At 35.9% G+C, this 14,147-nt stretch overlaps 1 protein-coding gene across 2 annotated transcripts; it reads right to left on the bottom strand.

Moving 5' to 3' along the window:
• Positions 1-790: 790 nt before the first annotated feature.
• Positions 791-13,428, bottom strand: LOC135694008 (uncharacterized). Of its 2 annotated transcripts, none has more exons than XM_065212637.2 (11): positions 13,240-13,428; positions 12,714-12,836; positions 9,527-9,634; positions 8,458-8,521; positions 6,812-6,825; positions 5,711-5,769; positions 3,772-3,792; positions 3,164-3,247; positions 2,738-2,786; positions 2,240-2,299; positions 791-973 (listed from the first exon to the last, which is right to left on the bottom strand). In XM_065212637.2, the coding sequence occupies exons 1-11, from the start codon at positions 13,391-13,393 to the stop codon at positions 879-881; spliced, it is 831 nt and encodes a 276-aa protein (XP_065068709.1). In that variant the 5' UTR covers positions 13,394-13,428; the 3' UTR covers positions 791-878. The 2 variants fall into 2 exon arrangements, with proteins under 2 accessions (XP_065068709.1, XP_065068708.1); XM_065212636.2 differs by having other exon boundaries at positions 2,738-2,804; positions 13,240-13,424.
• Positions 13,429-14,147: the final 719 nt, after the last annotated feature.

Here is a 14,147-nt window from a genome sequence, read left to right as displayed (position 1 = left end):
TTGATTTTTCTTCACAACCTATTCCAAGATGGCATATCCTTCATTCTTCGATTTATTATGATTCAAAAATGGTCAATGTTCCATTGGCTCCGACGCAAGATGGAAGGGGGGCGGGTTAAGGGAAGATTTAGTAATCATCACAAAAAAATTTGAAAAAAGGTGTATGGTTTTGCAAAAAGGTGGGGAGGAAGGCATGCCCTGTGTTCGTTTCCTTCTTGCATCAAACTCACTTTACTTTCAGACTATACTTTCGCTGTCGATCAATACTTCAGACTCTATTTCCGCATCTCGAGGAGAAGATAAACAAAGATAAACATTTAAACAACAATGCAATACATTTGCCAAACAACAGAACATTTAATGATCTAGACAGGGGTGCAATGCTATGGGGCCTCGGGAGGGGTGAGAACCCTAGTTAATCGCTACGCCGGAAGACATATGGAATTCACGACGAACGTGAGGTAAGGATCGCCAAATTGATTCGGTTTTGGCAAGATGAAGTAAAGAATTTTATCTTGGTTTTGGTATTTTTTTCTCTGAAAAATTAAACTTTTCATCTTACGGCTTTATAACTAGTTGGAATTTAGCAAAAATAACTCCTTTGTCACAACACACGCATCAGGTACTTGTCTTCTCGTCAATAAACAAATCAAAAATTTTCGGTTGGAGGGCCCCCTTACGACTCTTACGACACAGTGCCACCTTTGCTTTTCATGGAGCTATATTCCTGTATCCAGGGCAGCTTTTCATGGTACAACGATATGCTATGGACAAAAAAGTAGACAAAGAGTTGGCAGCAGCACACTGGCTATCGTGTTTTACAATATTGCAGTTTCACAAATATCATTTAGGAGATAATATACAACGAAGTTTAGCGTTTATTGGCGAATCCTGACATGTTTGCTTGGTATGCCTACAGGCTTGTACTCAGGAACTATCTCTTCTGGTAGTGGGACGGTAAATGGAAGGAGGCCTGTTTGAAAAGAAGGAATCATTGTCATGATGTCGGTTAAAATACCAAACACAAATACATAGATTTACAAAATGAATTTAAAAACTTTTTGTCGAAATTCAAAAGACAATGACATGTCCAAACTCAATTAAACAACCACAAGTTTTCAAAGAATCCAAGATAATGATCTGTATCTGAGAATTATCAATAGTTTCTTTCTATTAAGTTACCGGGTCCAAGCATACTTTTGTATTAACAAAATTTTACAACAAACAGTATTACTTAAAAATATTCAAAAATGTTGAAAAATACAGGATCCATATCAAGATCTGTTTGCTGGTAGCCTGAGTTCCAGACCCCAAACTAAAAGTATTTGAAGTCTGGGGCTCAGCCTATTTGCTGGCAGTTGCCCAATGATTGCATTAAGCGTGAAAATCAGGAGTTTACACTTATTTAGCAAATTAGATTCGTCCTGTTCTACATACCAAAGGTGGAAGCCTATATACTTTACATTTAATAAAAGTAAAACAGACATTTTCTTAAGAAAACAAACAGACGCTTTCGACAGACGAACTCGTGCATTTTAGCACTTATATATATATATATTGTTTTACCTCGATCTTCACATCTAAGTTAGAATATCGTAGGACACTATTACTGATCTTTGTGATACTGTGACTGCCTAAATGTTCATACTTTGATAAAAAGCTTAACTTCCTGTTTACACGTTCATAAATTTCTGAGCAAAATTCATGCAAATCCTCCTTTTATGCAGGGGATATCTAAGTAAAAATCGCCTTGAGATCATGGCTAGCGGTTTAGTAAATTTTCCTTCACTAAACAAGAGTAGACAGTGTCAACGCGGTGTCAACAGCACAAAAACAGAATTACTTGTGCAAGGACATGCTAGGTTTGTTGCATTGTACAGTCACTCAGTTGCAAGAATGGTAAACAGAAATGCACCAATCTTCATCTCAGGCTAAGCTCAATCCATGCCTAGAAATATATTTCAGTTGACAAGGGTCGGTCAATCTTGCAAGATAAAAGTTGATAAATCAAAACAGATGCAACAGTCGCTTAAATTCTTGTGACTCTCGACTAATCTGTTTACGTTATGCAAGGCCTTTTAATTTGCGAGAAATCATTTCGAACCTTCAAGTCCTGATTTGTTCCAACACAAATGTCTTCTTAATTTGCTTTGGTGATACAAATCGAAATTGTTTGTACTTGATTTAAGATATCAATTAAAGTATCACCGACAAAAAAAACGTAAAATAAACGACCTACCATATTGGCGAGACTTTTCAATATTTGCTACAATTTTATCTTGCTGTTGCCTGCAGAGGCCTGAAAATCATTCAGAACAATTGGTCAGGAGAGGTTGTCTTTCTACATTATTAACCTTACATTAGCTGTCGAAAAATCAATATATCAGGTTTTAGACACCAAAGAAATTGGCTTAAGGTTGGAAACGACAATCAGAAAGTTTCCAGTGTCAATCGCAAAATTTGCTATGTCAATCACAAAACTTGTAATGTCAATCACAAAACCTGCAATGTCAATCAGAGACTTGAATGAAATGTCAAGCACAAAACTTGCAATGTCAATCAGAGACTTGCACTGTCAATCAAAGACTTCCAATGTCAATCAAAGACTTGCACTTTCAATCAAAGACTTACAATGTCAATAAAAAATTTGAAATGCCCATCACAATACTTCAATCGTGACCACTATAACGAGCCAATGTCACTCAAAAATCTTGAAATGTCAATCATGTGTACATACCTGTTAAAGTCGCAGGAAGTACCTGACCAGAATGTGGACAGACGAATTGCTTCAAAAGATCAATATCCTTCGTAAACAAAAAAGAATTGGATAATAAAACCAGCCGAGGAAAGAAAGCTAGAATGGAACCTTGAAGTTTGATAAGGAAAGCAAACCAACCGACAATTTTGGTAACAGAAAATCTTCAAAATATTGAAAAACCAAAATCAAAGAAATTTATATAGATGTTAACAAACTTTTTGACTATTTGAAGTGCATTTAATGAAATAGACTACATTGTATTGTTGTATTCAGTCTTTTACCAATTCGAGAAAATGCACTGAAAACATACAAAAAATATTTGGCTATAGCTAGCTTTTGCAACGAGCGACTATTTTCTAAATGCACCATATTATTGAAAAGCTAACCAGGAAGACAAAATTATACCTTGTAATCAACATCTTTGTTTTTTTCTAGCTTCAGACGACACAAAGGGCAAGGATTTCCAGACACTTTATTTCCACCACTACGCTGCAAGATCAAACAAAACCTTATGTATACGAATACATAAAATCTAGGCCATCCAGGCGTAATTTTTTGAAAAACATAGTCGTTAAGTCTGTGGCATGTGGATAGAATTATGTTTGTTATTTAAAATATTTGGAGCATAACTTTTTTTCAAATTTTTAACAATAAAATTGTCAGTTTCGAGATACTTCCTCGAGCTCATTGGGGATCTTCTATTCTTTCTACCTAAACGTTTTTCGCTGAAGAGGTTTATAAAACATTTGTTGGTAAGGTTCTACCACTCCGTTTGTAATAATAATATTCAGCAAATCGAGATGTGAATATATTTATAGCAAATAGGGATGAGAAAGTAAAAATTTGTTTTTTGAAAACTGTTTGCAAATATCATACAAAAGCAATGCTTAGCCGGAAATAAGCTAATACTAAGTAGCAATTATATTGTCAAATTGACATTATATAAATATAATGTAATAAGATATAATATAGATAATCCTGTCTAATCCTCTCTATAAATGAAATGAACTTACTATGCATTTATGTCTTGTTGTCTAGGAAAAAGAGCACGGATTACAGTCTGTTCCAACTAATTTACTACGAAAAAGCTTTTCAAAATACATCTTGCTTACACAAAGAATTAAAATCAAACAATTTTTATAGTGGAGGGCCACTATTTAGAGTTTGATGCACTTGAGGGACTTGCTAGGAATCTCTAAGTTGGGTATAACAGATAAATTGGAGTGGAACGAAGTGGACCGGAGCTGACTGGAGCGGACTGGAATGGACCTGGATAGACAGGGGGTGTACTGGAGCGAACTGGAGTGGACCGAAGTGGGCTGGAGCGGACTGGAATGGACTGAAGTGGACCCGGATAGACAGGGGGTGTACTGGAGCGGACTGGAGTGGACCGAAGTGGGCTGGAGCGGACTGGAATGGACTGGAGTGGACCTGGATAGACAGGGGGTGTACTGGAGTGGGCTGGAGCGGGCTGGAGCGATAGTGGGCTGGAGCGGACTGGAATGGACTGGAGTGGACCTGGATAGACAGGGGGTGTACTGGAGCGGACTGGAGTGGACCGAAGTGGGCTGGAGCGGACTGGAATGGACTGGAGTGGACCCGGATAGACTGGGGCTGTACTGGAGCGGACTGGAGTGAACCGAAGTGGGCTGGAGCGGACTGGAATGGACTGAAGTGGACACGGATAGACTGGGGGTGTACTGGAGCGGACTGGAGTGGACCGTAATGGGCTGGAATGACTGGGGGTAAACTGGGGTGGGCTGTTGTGGATCAGAGTGGATGATGGTTCATTGAAATTGATTGGTGTTATACCTGGGTTCATAGGGATGGATTGGGAAAGAGCTGGAGTCGATAGGGGCAGGGTGAAGAAGACCTGAGTGGACTGGAGGGGACTGAAATAAAGTGGGCTTCCAATTAGATGATTTAAAACGAACTCATGCTCAGAACTCATGTTCGTATATTGCTATTAATAAAACTTTCTAAAAGCCTGATTACAATCAGTTCTTGCTAATGCAGCCAAGAAATCAAATTTTGAATAAAAAAACTATAAAAAATACAGTAAAATGAACGAGCTGTTAAGGGAGCTGAGAAGATAGTTAAAATAGCAAGAGTTTATTAAACCGTGGGTTCATCAAACCGGGTAGACGAGTTTTAAGCAGAGTTCAGGCAAGATTCCTTGCTCATTACGCTTGTTACATGTAGAAGTCTGTTAATAAGGGACTTAGCTGTATATAATCCATAGCTAAAGAACAATACACAGCGCTGCTCAACAAAAACTACCCAAAGGAAAATCTTATGCGAGGTTTTCAGGAACATTTTACGGAATAAGCAATTTTTTGCTTTGATATTTCCAAATTCGAAACGTGTTTTTATTAAATGGCCCTTTTTCAGATGCTGTATCATTTGAAAGTTCTTGACAACCGAATCTTATGTTTAAATGTTTTATACTATGAATGTCAGACAAAAAGCACTCAGATTACTGGAGTTTGGGAGTTTGCAAAATTAAAGACTTATTTACACAGTAAGTTAATGCAAACTGTAAAGCTCGTTACAATTGGTATTGGAATGCCAAGAGCTATTAACAAAGTGGTATCCTGACGATTGCTAACAACAGTACTGTTAAATGGTATGAACATAAAGTCACTGGTATGAGCATACTGTAAACGGGACAACATAATGCTTCTACATACACCATGGGTAATTTCAACTGCGGCTCAATAGCACTCGACTAGATTTCGGCACGAATACATTTGCAATGGTGCAAGAAAAACATGCACTGCAAAATCTCATGAAAAATAAAAACGTTAATAGAAAACGAATGAAATCTATGCAAGTATAACGAAACATGTTTCAGACACTATCTGCATTCATACAAAAGTTTGATGACACCAAAAACATAAAATGTTAGAATGGAAACATGAGCGATGGAAACATGATAAGAAATGTTCATACCTGGGGTGCTCTTTGTCCTTTAAAATTTCGTCTATAGTTTGACCAGATGAGAAATCCGTCTGTAATTGATATAGATCGAAAAAAATATGAAGAAATATAGATTAAAAAGGAGATATCTTTAGACCGATAAAATGGATTTTCGATTCTTTAATATTTATGAGCCAGATAACAAAAACTCCAACGAAAATTTTGAGCCATACTACAGACCTAGTTTTTTGCCTTATAAAGACATTTTATGCAGCTGTGAATGAATGTTTATGCAGTTTCTTTAGCATATCAATTGATTTCAATAAGGAAAGATTAAACAAAAAAGATTAGAACTGCATAAAAGTATTAGAAAGTAGCAAGCAATAGAACCTGCCCTTAGGCTGCTGGACACAATTAGTATATCTGATTATGTAATTTCTTTAAAAGTAAAACAGCAAGAGCCTCTGCCTTCAAACAAAAAATCGTCGAACGAAAAAAAAATAACATAAAACAAGTAGAAGAAGGTTAGCATGTACAATTCCCTCTAAAGATGACACTTTATGATAAATAATTCATAATTCTTTTTTCTCGTTTTTATCATAAATATCAAATACAACATGAAAATGAAAAAGAGCCGGAACACCAAAAAGAATGAACATCCTGAAAAATATCACCGGAATATGTCACGTGAACAGTTGCCAGATGATCGCATTAAGCATCAAACCAGAAGAATCTACTTAGAACTGCCCTGTTCTATGCACAAAATAGTGTGTACAGACAAAGGCGGAGACTTAGGGGGCTCCAGGGCTTGAGCCCCTCCTGACGAAAATTTTTAGGGAATGAGCCTTCTCTCCCCCCTGAGAAATAAGGAAGTTGGCTATCGATTTGTTAGACTAATTTTGCATATCGTTGGTTTCACGGATAAAAGTCATCTCAAGAGATTTAATCAAGATCAAATAAGAGTGATAATGAAAAATGTAAAAGAAGATCGCCTTAGGACCCTCAGCTAGGCCTCTTTCTACCCTGTGCCATTGGCAGCAACAATTAGCAATTGCAATCAATTTTTTAGCTTAACATTGATCTTCCATTTTACTTTTGACAAGTTAAAACAGTTGTAGAATTCACTGCACCCACCTTTTGAATCAAATCTAAAAGGAAAAGAGTGGACAATTACAAAATGCTCTGAAAGACAGTTGGAATTTAAAACAGAGCAGAATCAGTAGCAGTGAAAATAACTTTTTACTTGAGAATTTTCAATTTGAATATCTAGTTGAAAAATTGAAGCTATCCAATAACAATGTGAGCTATCAAAGATTATATTGTAAAAGGTAATGTTGCATTTTTATGAAGACTTTGTACCAGATTTAAATCCAGTATGCTTAAATGACCTAATATTGGCCATAACTAAGGACTGAATTTTCCTTCTTTATTAGTTGTCACTCAAATTCAATGACCCTGTAGTTATGTGACAATGCAATGATCCTCAGCTTATCGAAAAATGATGTCAATGTTATTCTAAAGAAAACAACATTGCTAAACGATTAGTTAAAAAATACAGATATATCTTCTATGTAGCCCCTTTCACTGATCATACTTTTTTCATTATGCTATAACTTATCAGATTTTTTTTCTTCCTGTCATTTACCTAACATGCCATTCAGGTAACTACTGTCAAGGTATCACATGCCATTCAGGTAACTACTGTCAAAGTATCTCATAATTTTTCAAAGCCTGAAGTGGTAGCATTGGGCAGGGTAGGAAAAAAGGTGGGCTGGAATATGCCGGTAATGCTTTAAAGGAGTAGAATATGCTGGAAAGGGTTGTACATGTGACAATACTTTATTATTCTTCAGTCTGAGGGAAAATCATTTGCCAAGGTTGGAAAGGTGGTCTGGCATATGCTGATAATATTTTCAGAATCTGGAAAGGAGTAGAATACGCTGGATCTGATTGCAAAGCTGACAAGATTGCTTAAACAGCCACGTAGAGCCTAGCTAGCAACCTCATTATTTTCAGGATTTACTGCTTGCTCATAGCCTTGTTTCAGCTAAAAGTCAAAACAATTATGGCAGTCTCTACTCAGGGAATCAGAATACTCTTTCAAAATAAACTTTCTTAATGTTTCAAAAAATAAACAAGTGGGTCTTGCTGATAAGATAATGAAGAACAGAATATTTATAATATAATAGCAAATCTGCAAACTAGGACCTTAGAAAACATTCAGGACAGTGAGTGAGGACAGTTTAGAATGTAGAAGAGTGCAGAAGCATCATCTTTATAAGCGATTTACCTCAGACCAATTATAACAAAAATTGCAATTATTACATATACATATATTACATATATTAATCAGCAAGTTGTGATTCTTTGTGCTATTTTTTTATAACTTTTAGTTTATCATACCAAAAATTAAAACAACTTAAGGTCAGGTTTTACGGAAAAGGCAGAAAGACCACCTCAAGGTGAAAATATGCTTCTATTATTCTAACTAACAAGAAACGATAGGTCTTCCTTCTCTTTAAGAAATAAGGCTTTCAAGAATCTGAGCACAGGAACTTTAATAAAAGAGTATGAGGAATTCTGGATTTGGTAAAAACAAAGAACTAACAAAGTTATTTGGTTTCTGCTTACTTAACCCAAGAAAAAACAGGGTCACTGGTGTCTTATAGAAATGTAGAAATGAGGGTACATCAAGAAAAATGTGGTGCAAATATATTGGCTAGGCGCTGAATGTATTTGGCATGAAGTAATCATTACAATAAAAATATTTCTAAACTTACAAAGACTTTTTTGAAATCTTTTCTTCAATCAGTTCAATTGCTTTGCTTATTTGTTTTTTGTTTCCTGAATAGTAAACAAAATATTAGCTTTTTGTGCCATGACAGAGTACAACGACCAGGGGCACATTGTTCCTGTTACTGAATGAAAGGGAAACAACTAATCTGGGAGAACAGGTACCTTTTACTTTCACAATAATAAAAAAATTGAAAGTGTAGATTTGCAATGAATTTCTTCTGAGGGTGAGTCTTGATCCATGACTCACTGCTCATGATCATTGGTAAGCTGTCTTGCGATATAGAATGCTATAACCATTGTTAATACAACTGATAAATAGACATTAAAACTAAAACCTCAAAATAGGGAACTTCTATTCTATTTATAGGGTTTTTACATTATAGAGTAAATATTTTTCCTTAACATTCCCCCAGCCAGCATCCTTTAACTGGCCTCCTAGTAACAGGTTTGAAAGAAATGGTTTAGCTACAAGCAATCATTTCCTTGAAGGCAGCTATATTCTACTGGTTAGCAGCTCGTGTATGGCTGCTTTGGCAGTTTTAAGCCATGCAGCTGAATCATCGTTTCGTTTTAGCCAAATCAAAATGGGGAAAATTTGATATAAAATAAATTTAGTGAAAGAAAACACGGATACAGAGAAAAGGCACTGGTTAAACTTTCAAAGTAATATCAATATAAGACGGAGCATCAGTTACACAATGATGATGCAAAAGCCTCATGGCTCAAGTCTCATGGCTCGCAATAGCTATTTTAAATAGCCTGCCGACACATTACTATAGCTGATCATAGCGTTATGGAAAGAATTCTGTTAAAGCAGCTAGACCTTTTTTCCTTTAATTGCTTTGTGTAGAACTGATTATTAACTGGAGTCTGCCAACATATCATGAACACAGAAATACATAAAGAGGAATTTGACTGTCACCCTCAATGCAATCAAAGTGATAAATTGCTATCAATAACCAATTAACGTTTATCAATAACTTCATTAAGGGTCTTTTGCAAGCTATGTCTAGGATGAATAAGGATTACCAGGTATCCAGGCAGTTCACTTACCGCCAATTATAAAGTATGCTTTCTCATCAGTGATGTTTACTTCCTCGTCTTTCTTGATCCTGATTACACTGCCACTGAGTGCTTTGATTTGATTGACAACTTGCTTATCTATTGCAAAACGATAATGGGCAAAATGTTTATGTGAAGGTAATTCAATTAATCACCTTATATGTTCATTTACTGATCACAGACAGTACCAACTTCCTTATTGAAGGATGTTTTCATAAATTTTCTAGTTTATGCATATATGACAAAAGTAGAAAAATATTTGGAAGCATTTGCATAACTATCTGATAGAAGTATCAATTTGATCTATGAACACATTAAACCTATAAAGATTAATTTTATCAAAGGTTCTGGAAAGAATGTCTGCCTAAACAGAAGATGTCAGCCAGTTATGGATTCGGCTTTTTAAAAATTAAATACATTTGGCCTATCAGAGCATGACGTATAACATGCTCTGAAATCCTCAAGTCCTAAATCCTCTGTTTAGTAATTTGATGTGTAATTAGTTTTAAGGAAAAGCATGCCTAAGATTATGTACAGGCTTATTTGCACAGCATTAAGGGCACCACAACAAACCAGTTAACATGGCATTGAAAAATAAATCTTCATTGTTTTATTCTTTGTGCTCTTGTCATCGGCCAATGATAAACCTTAAGGTAGAAGTTCTCTTTTCTACATACTAAATAGACCATACAGTGTCATGACTTGGAAATAAATTCATGCTTAACTTGTGGTCAATATTTGTTACTTTATACTCTGAGTATTGTCAGAGAAATATTGTTTGTGCATAAAAGTGCTTTTATTCAGCTTTTAAAATTTGACAGTACAAGAGACTAATTTGTTATTTCCGGTGGCAATACTCATCTCTTAGATATGCCATTGTTCTTATCTAAATCCCCTAAAAAAACCTGTTGGTGCAATTTTTTCATTTTTGCTGCACTTCAAATTTACTCTTAATAAATTTGATACTGTTAAGCACCTATCTTTAATATATCTTATTTGACATAGAACCATCATAGTGAGTTATTATGTGGACTTTGTGTACACAATGAGCAGTTAATTAACAAAGGTAGACCAGTAGGAACAAAATTAAATGTAGTTTTGCCTTTAAAGTCATTAAAACTTATGATAGTAACAAAGTAAACAGGGTGAATCAGAAAGAAAGGGATCCTGATACTTGAATAGCACTTGGCAAGACTGAACACCAGCCTACAGAGTTTACCAGTTATTGACAATATCTTGTGTCTGCAGAGTCATTTCAGTCAGCTTTTTCAAGTGGAAACCTCCATTTACCAATTATATATGGCATGCAAGATAAAGTTTTTCCATAAAAGAGCATTTCTAAATTTGATTTGCAAGTTCAAATTTTATCGCTACAATGGTCTTGTGAATACAATCATCACTTGCCATACGATTCACAATGAGGAAAAGGGAGTAGAAAACTAAAATTATTTAGATATCTGTAGGCCAAGCTCCAAAATGTAATGGAAACATAAACAAATACAAGCAAGAGCAATGACAAATACCAAAAGGGTGAAAACTCTGATAGTGAAACATGCCCAAGGTAACTCTTGTCAATCTTAAGTTGCAGAGCTTAATATATTTTGTGGGAGGATCAGATAAAGGAAGATTCCTGAAAAAGAAGGAGGTGCTAACCTAGTATTTGCATGCTAGGTAGCTACTTTGAAACAAAAGGCACGATTATACTATGATCATTAGTTTAATTCATTCACAAGCTGCATTCTGGCATTGAAATGGGTAGGAATTGTAAATGACCTTCCTTCAATATTGGTGGAAACTTCAATTATTTGAAGCATCCTGCAGAAGTGTACCCTGGGTACCAGACCCACTTTATATAAAATAAGAGGGTCTGATTCAATGCCCCCTGGACATCACTCCAGTGAATTTATTTGAAAGAACTTTAGTCAATTCAACTTAAACAGACTGGAAACTAGGCCTATGGAACCAGCTTTTCAGATTACAAACATGGTCAGTGGACTGTGAAGTTTTGGACAAACTTAATACAGTGATAATAGACTTTTCTGCCTAAAGATTCCAATCAAATTAGGTGGAAATTGCCATTTGGCAACAAAAGCATGTGCAAAAAATGAAGTTAGCTGCAGTTACAAAATGTTAATCATTAATAAATTTTGCATAAAACTTAAAATAAGTTTTTTTGTAATTTTCCTCATGAACTGTGTGTACTTTCAAAGTTTACTTCCTCATTGTGAAGGCAGTGTGCTTAGACACCACAACGGTTAGCATTAGCACATTGAGAGTTCATCATAGCAAATATGGGCAATATGACAAGTGGAGCCCCTATGCTGGGGGAAAATTTTTAACAGCGTCTTGAAATGTAATCGTTTATTAAACAGTTGCCATCATTAATTTATTTTTTTACACCAGAGCTTATTTCAATAACCTTTATTGTTTCGCTGTGACCTCTGAACATACAGAAATATGTACTCTTGCTCCTGATTGGTTAATATCAGCACACCAGAATGAGGAGAGGGGTGCACTGAACCAGATTTACTCTCATTTTGTACAGAGTTAGCCTGGTACCCAGGGTAGCAGAAGTGATGAGGCTCTAGCTACCACAACAGCAACATCAAACCATTAGCAACAATGTCATTCTGAGAGGTGCACTAAATCAAGTGATGGGAGAAAAAGTGACTGTATTCTAGAAAAGTTATTAAAATGTTGTTTGAAGATAGAGCAGAGGTTGGTTTAAGGAAGTAAAGGGGGTACTGGTCCCCTGGACAACCATAAGCAGGTTTGGCAACCAACTTATGGCACAATTAAACCTTTTTTCAAGGGCAAACAATAAGTCCCATGTTTTTAAAAGCCCAGTGTTTGCACTTCCGGCTTTTAGTTTACCTCAGAGCATTGTACACTCTACTCCTGGCAGTGTGAAATAATTGTTTCTTTTAACTTTCTTTTTCAATCCCAGTAATTTACACAAATCCTGTTTTGAAGTCACTGATAACTACAACTATAACTATAACTAAAGGCTAAGAGCCTGTCTCAGATCTTTGGAGTGACTTCACCCTGGACAAACCATTTTACTGACAGAACACTCATATCAAGCCAAACTCTAAATAATAACAATATGCAATAGGAACCTAAAATTATTATGGGGTTGTGATAGTAGTAAACAGAAGACATCAAAGGCTGCAATTACCTTTTCCAAGAATTTTACCAACAACATCTTTTGGAACTGCATACTCTACTTTTTGAAAATCTGATGGATTTCGGATAGTTAAATCTGCGCTACTTTGATTGCATCGAACCAAGGAAGGTTTTGCTTAAAGGAAATATGATAAATGATTAGTACTAATGCATTTCAATTATGTAAAGTAACTACAGCCTAACTCATATGATTGTATGCTGTATTGATTGATAAACCTGAATAAACCTGAAACTGAAACTACAACAAAATTAAACGATATAACGATAAACTACCCCCATTTCAATTTTCAATAGATACATTTGAAAATCAAACGTTGGCCTAATCACGCGCTTTCTTACAAAATATAACTCAAAATTAAAAACTATCCTTGGGACAAATACTCATTAATAATATATCATTTTATTCTTCAGGTAGATACCTCCAGATTGATGCAATTTAATTGTTCAGCACATATGATCAGATCAAATGTAAACGTGATATCCAGTACATTTTGATAGTTTTCGTTCTAAACACTCACCCCTAAAGATATTTGAATGAAGATTAAAAACTGAGCAGCTAAACTTCTCTACTTCGTTTTGAAGAGGACGTTGACTGAAATTTCTTCTACTGAATGCTGAACAACTTCGAACTAGACTCCCCAAAATACTACTTCTGCACATGCTTGCTGCCATTTTGAAGACGAAAGTCCCTAAAAATGTAAATGCCGGACCACACAAATCCCGGACCACCTAGTGATGGAAAAGGAAACCTCCGCTGATATGTATGTTCAAGTCATTCCTGGTACAAAAGAGATGTTTAGCAAAATCTTCAGTTATGATTTTTGCTGCAACAAACCCACTATCCTCAGAGGCGTGCGGGGGTGTAGGGGGGGGGTGTGCAAACCGTCGGTAGAATTAAATTTATAACAAATTATTAATGTAACAAAAGAATTTCTGTCAGTAGAATATGGTTTTGCATCCCCCCTCCCCCAGCGAGAATGGTCACACGACGACACTATCCTAAATGTGTCGTAGCCCCCGTTCCGCTCAGCTGAGACTCAGATTTCAAAATATTAAAATAGAGGAACAAATTGTTTGCAATATCGAAACCAACGCTATTCTTACGTAGTTGCAAATGTACCAGCCAGAGGGTATTTCAAATTATTTGAGAACACTTTGTCGACCAACCTTTTCAAAGGGCAGTTAGGCCAAAAAAATAAAAAGATTATTCTTTAGTTTAGATCGAAGGTAGACCACAATTTCAAAAACACTGTTCCCGTTTACTTTCACTTTTATAAATTGATGTGGTTTCCAACCATTCATCAGATAATAAGGTCAAAACTATTTCACTACAGGTTTGACTCCGGAAAATGTTCATGTTTTTCCTGCTGAAAACAGAGTATCTATCTTACAAACATAAAGGGCTGCAAACGTACAGCAGTCTGTT

This window comes from Rhopilema esculentum, chromosome 11 (genome assembly GCF_057945365.1).
Source record: "Rhopilema esculentum isolate cy_ngs chromosome 11, ASM5794536v1, whole genome shotgun sequence".
NCBI lineage: Eukaryota > Metazoa > Cnidaria > Scyphozoa > Rhizostomeae > Rhizostomatidae > Rhopilema > Rhopilema esculentum.
The sequence above is the reverse complement of the archived record's forward strand: the minus strand, read 5'-3'. Positions and strand labels throughout refer to the sequence as shown.

Bases quoted from the DNA above. Each gene is read 5' to 3' on its own strand.
- LOC135694008 (XM_065212636.2), bottom strand. From the start codon at position 13,393: ATGGCAGCAAGCATGTGCAGAAGTAGTATTTTGGGGAGTCTAGTTCGA. The intron at 8,522-9,526 runs GTAAGTGAACTG...TTTACTATTCAG, and splicing joins AGCATACTTTATAATTGGCG to GAAACAAAAAACAAATAAGC. The intron at 3,793-5,710 runs GTATGAACATTT...TCTTTTTCCTAG, and splicing joins AAGGACAAAGAGCACCCCAG to ACAACAAGACATAAATGCAT.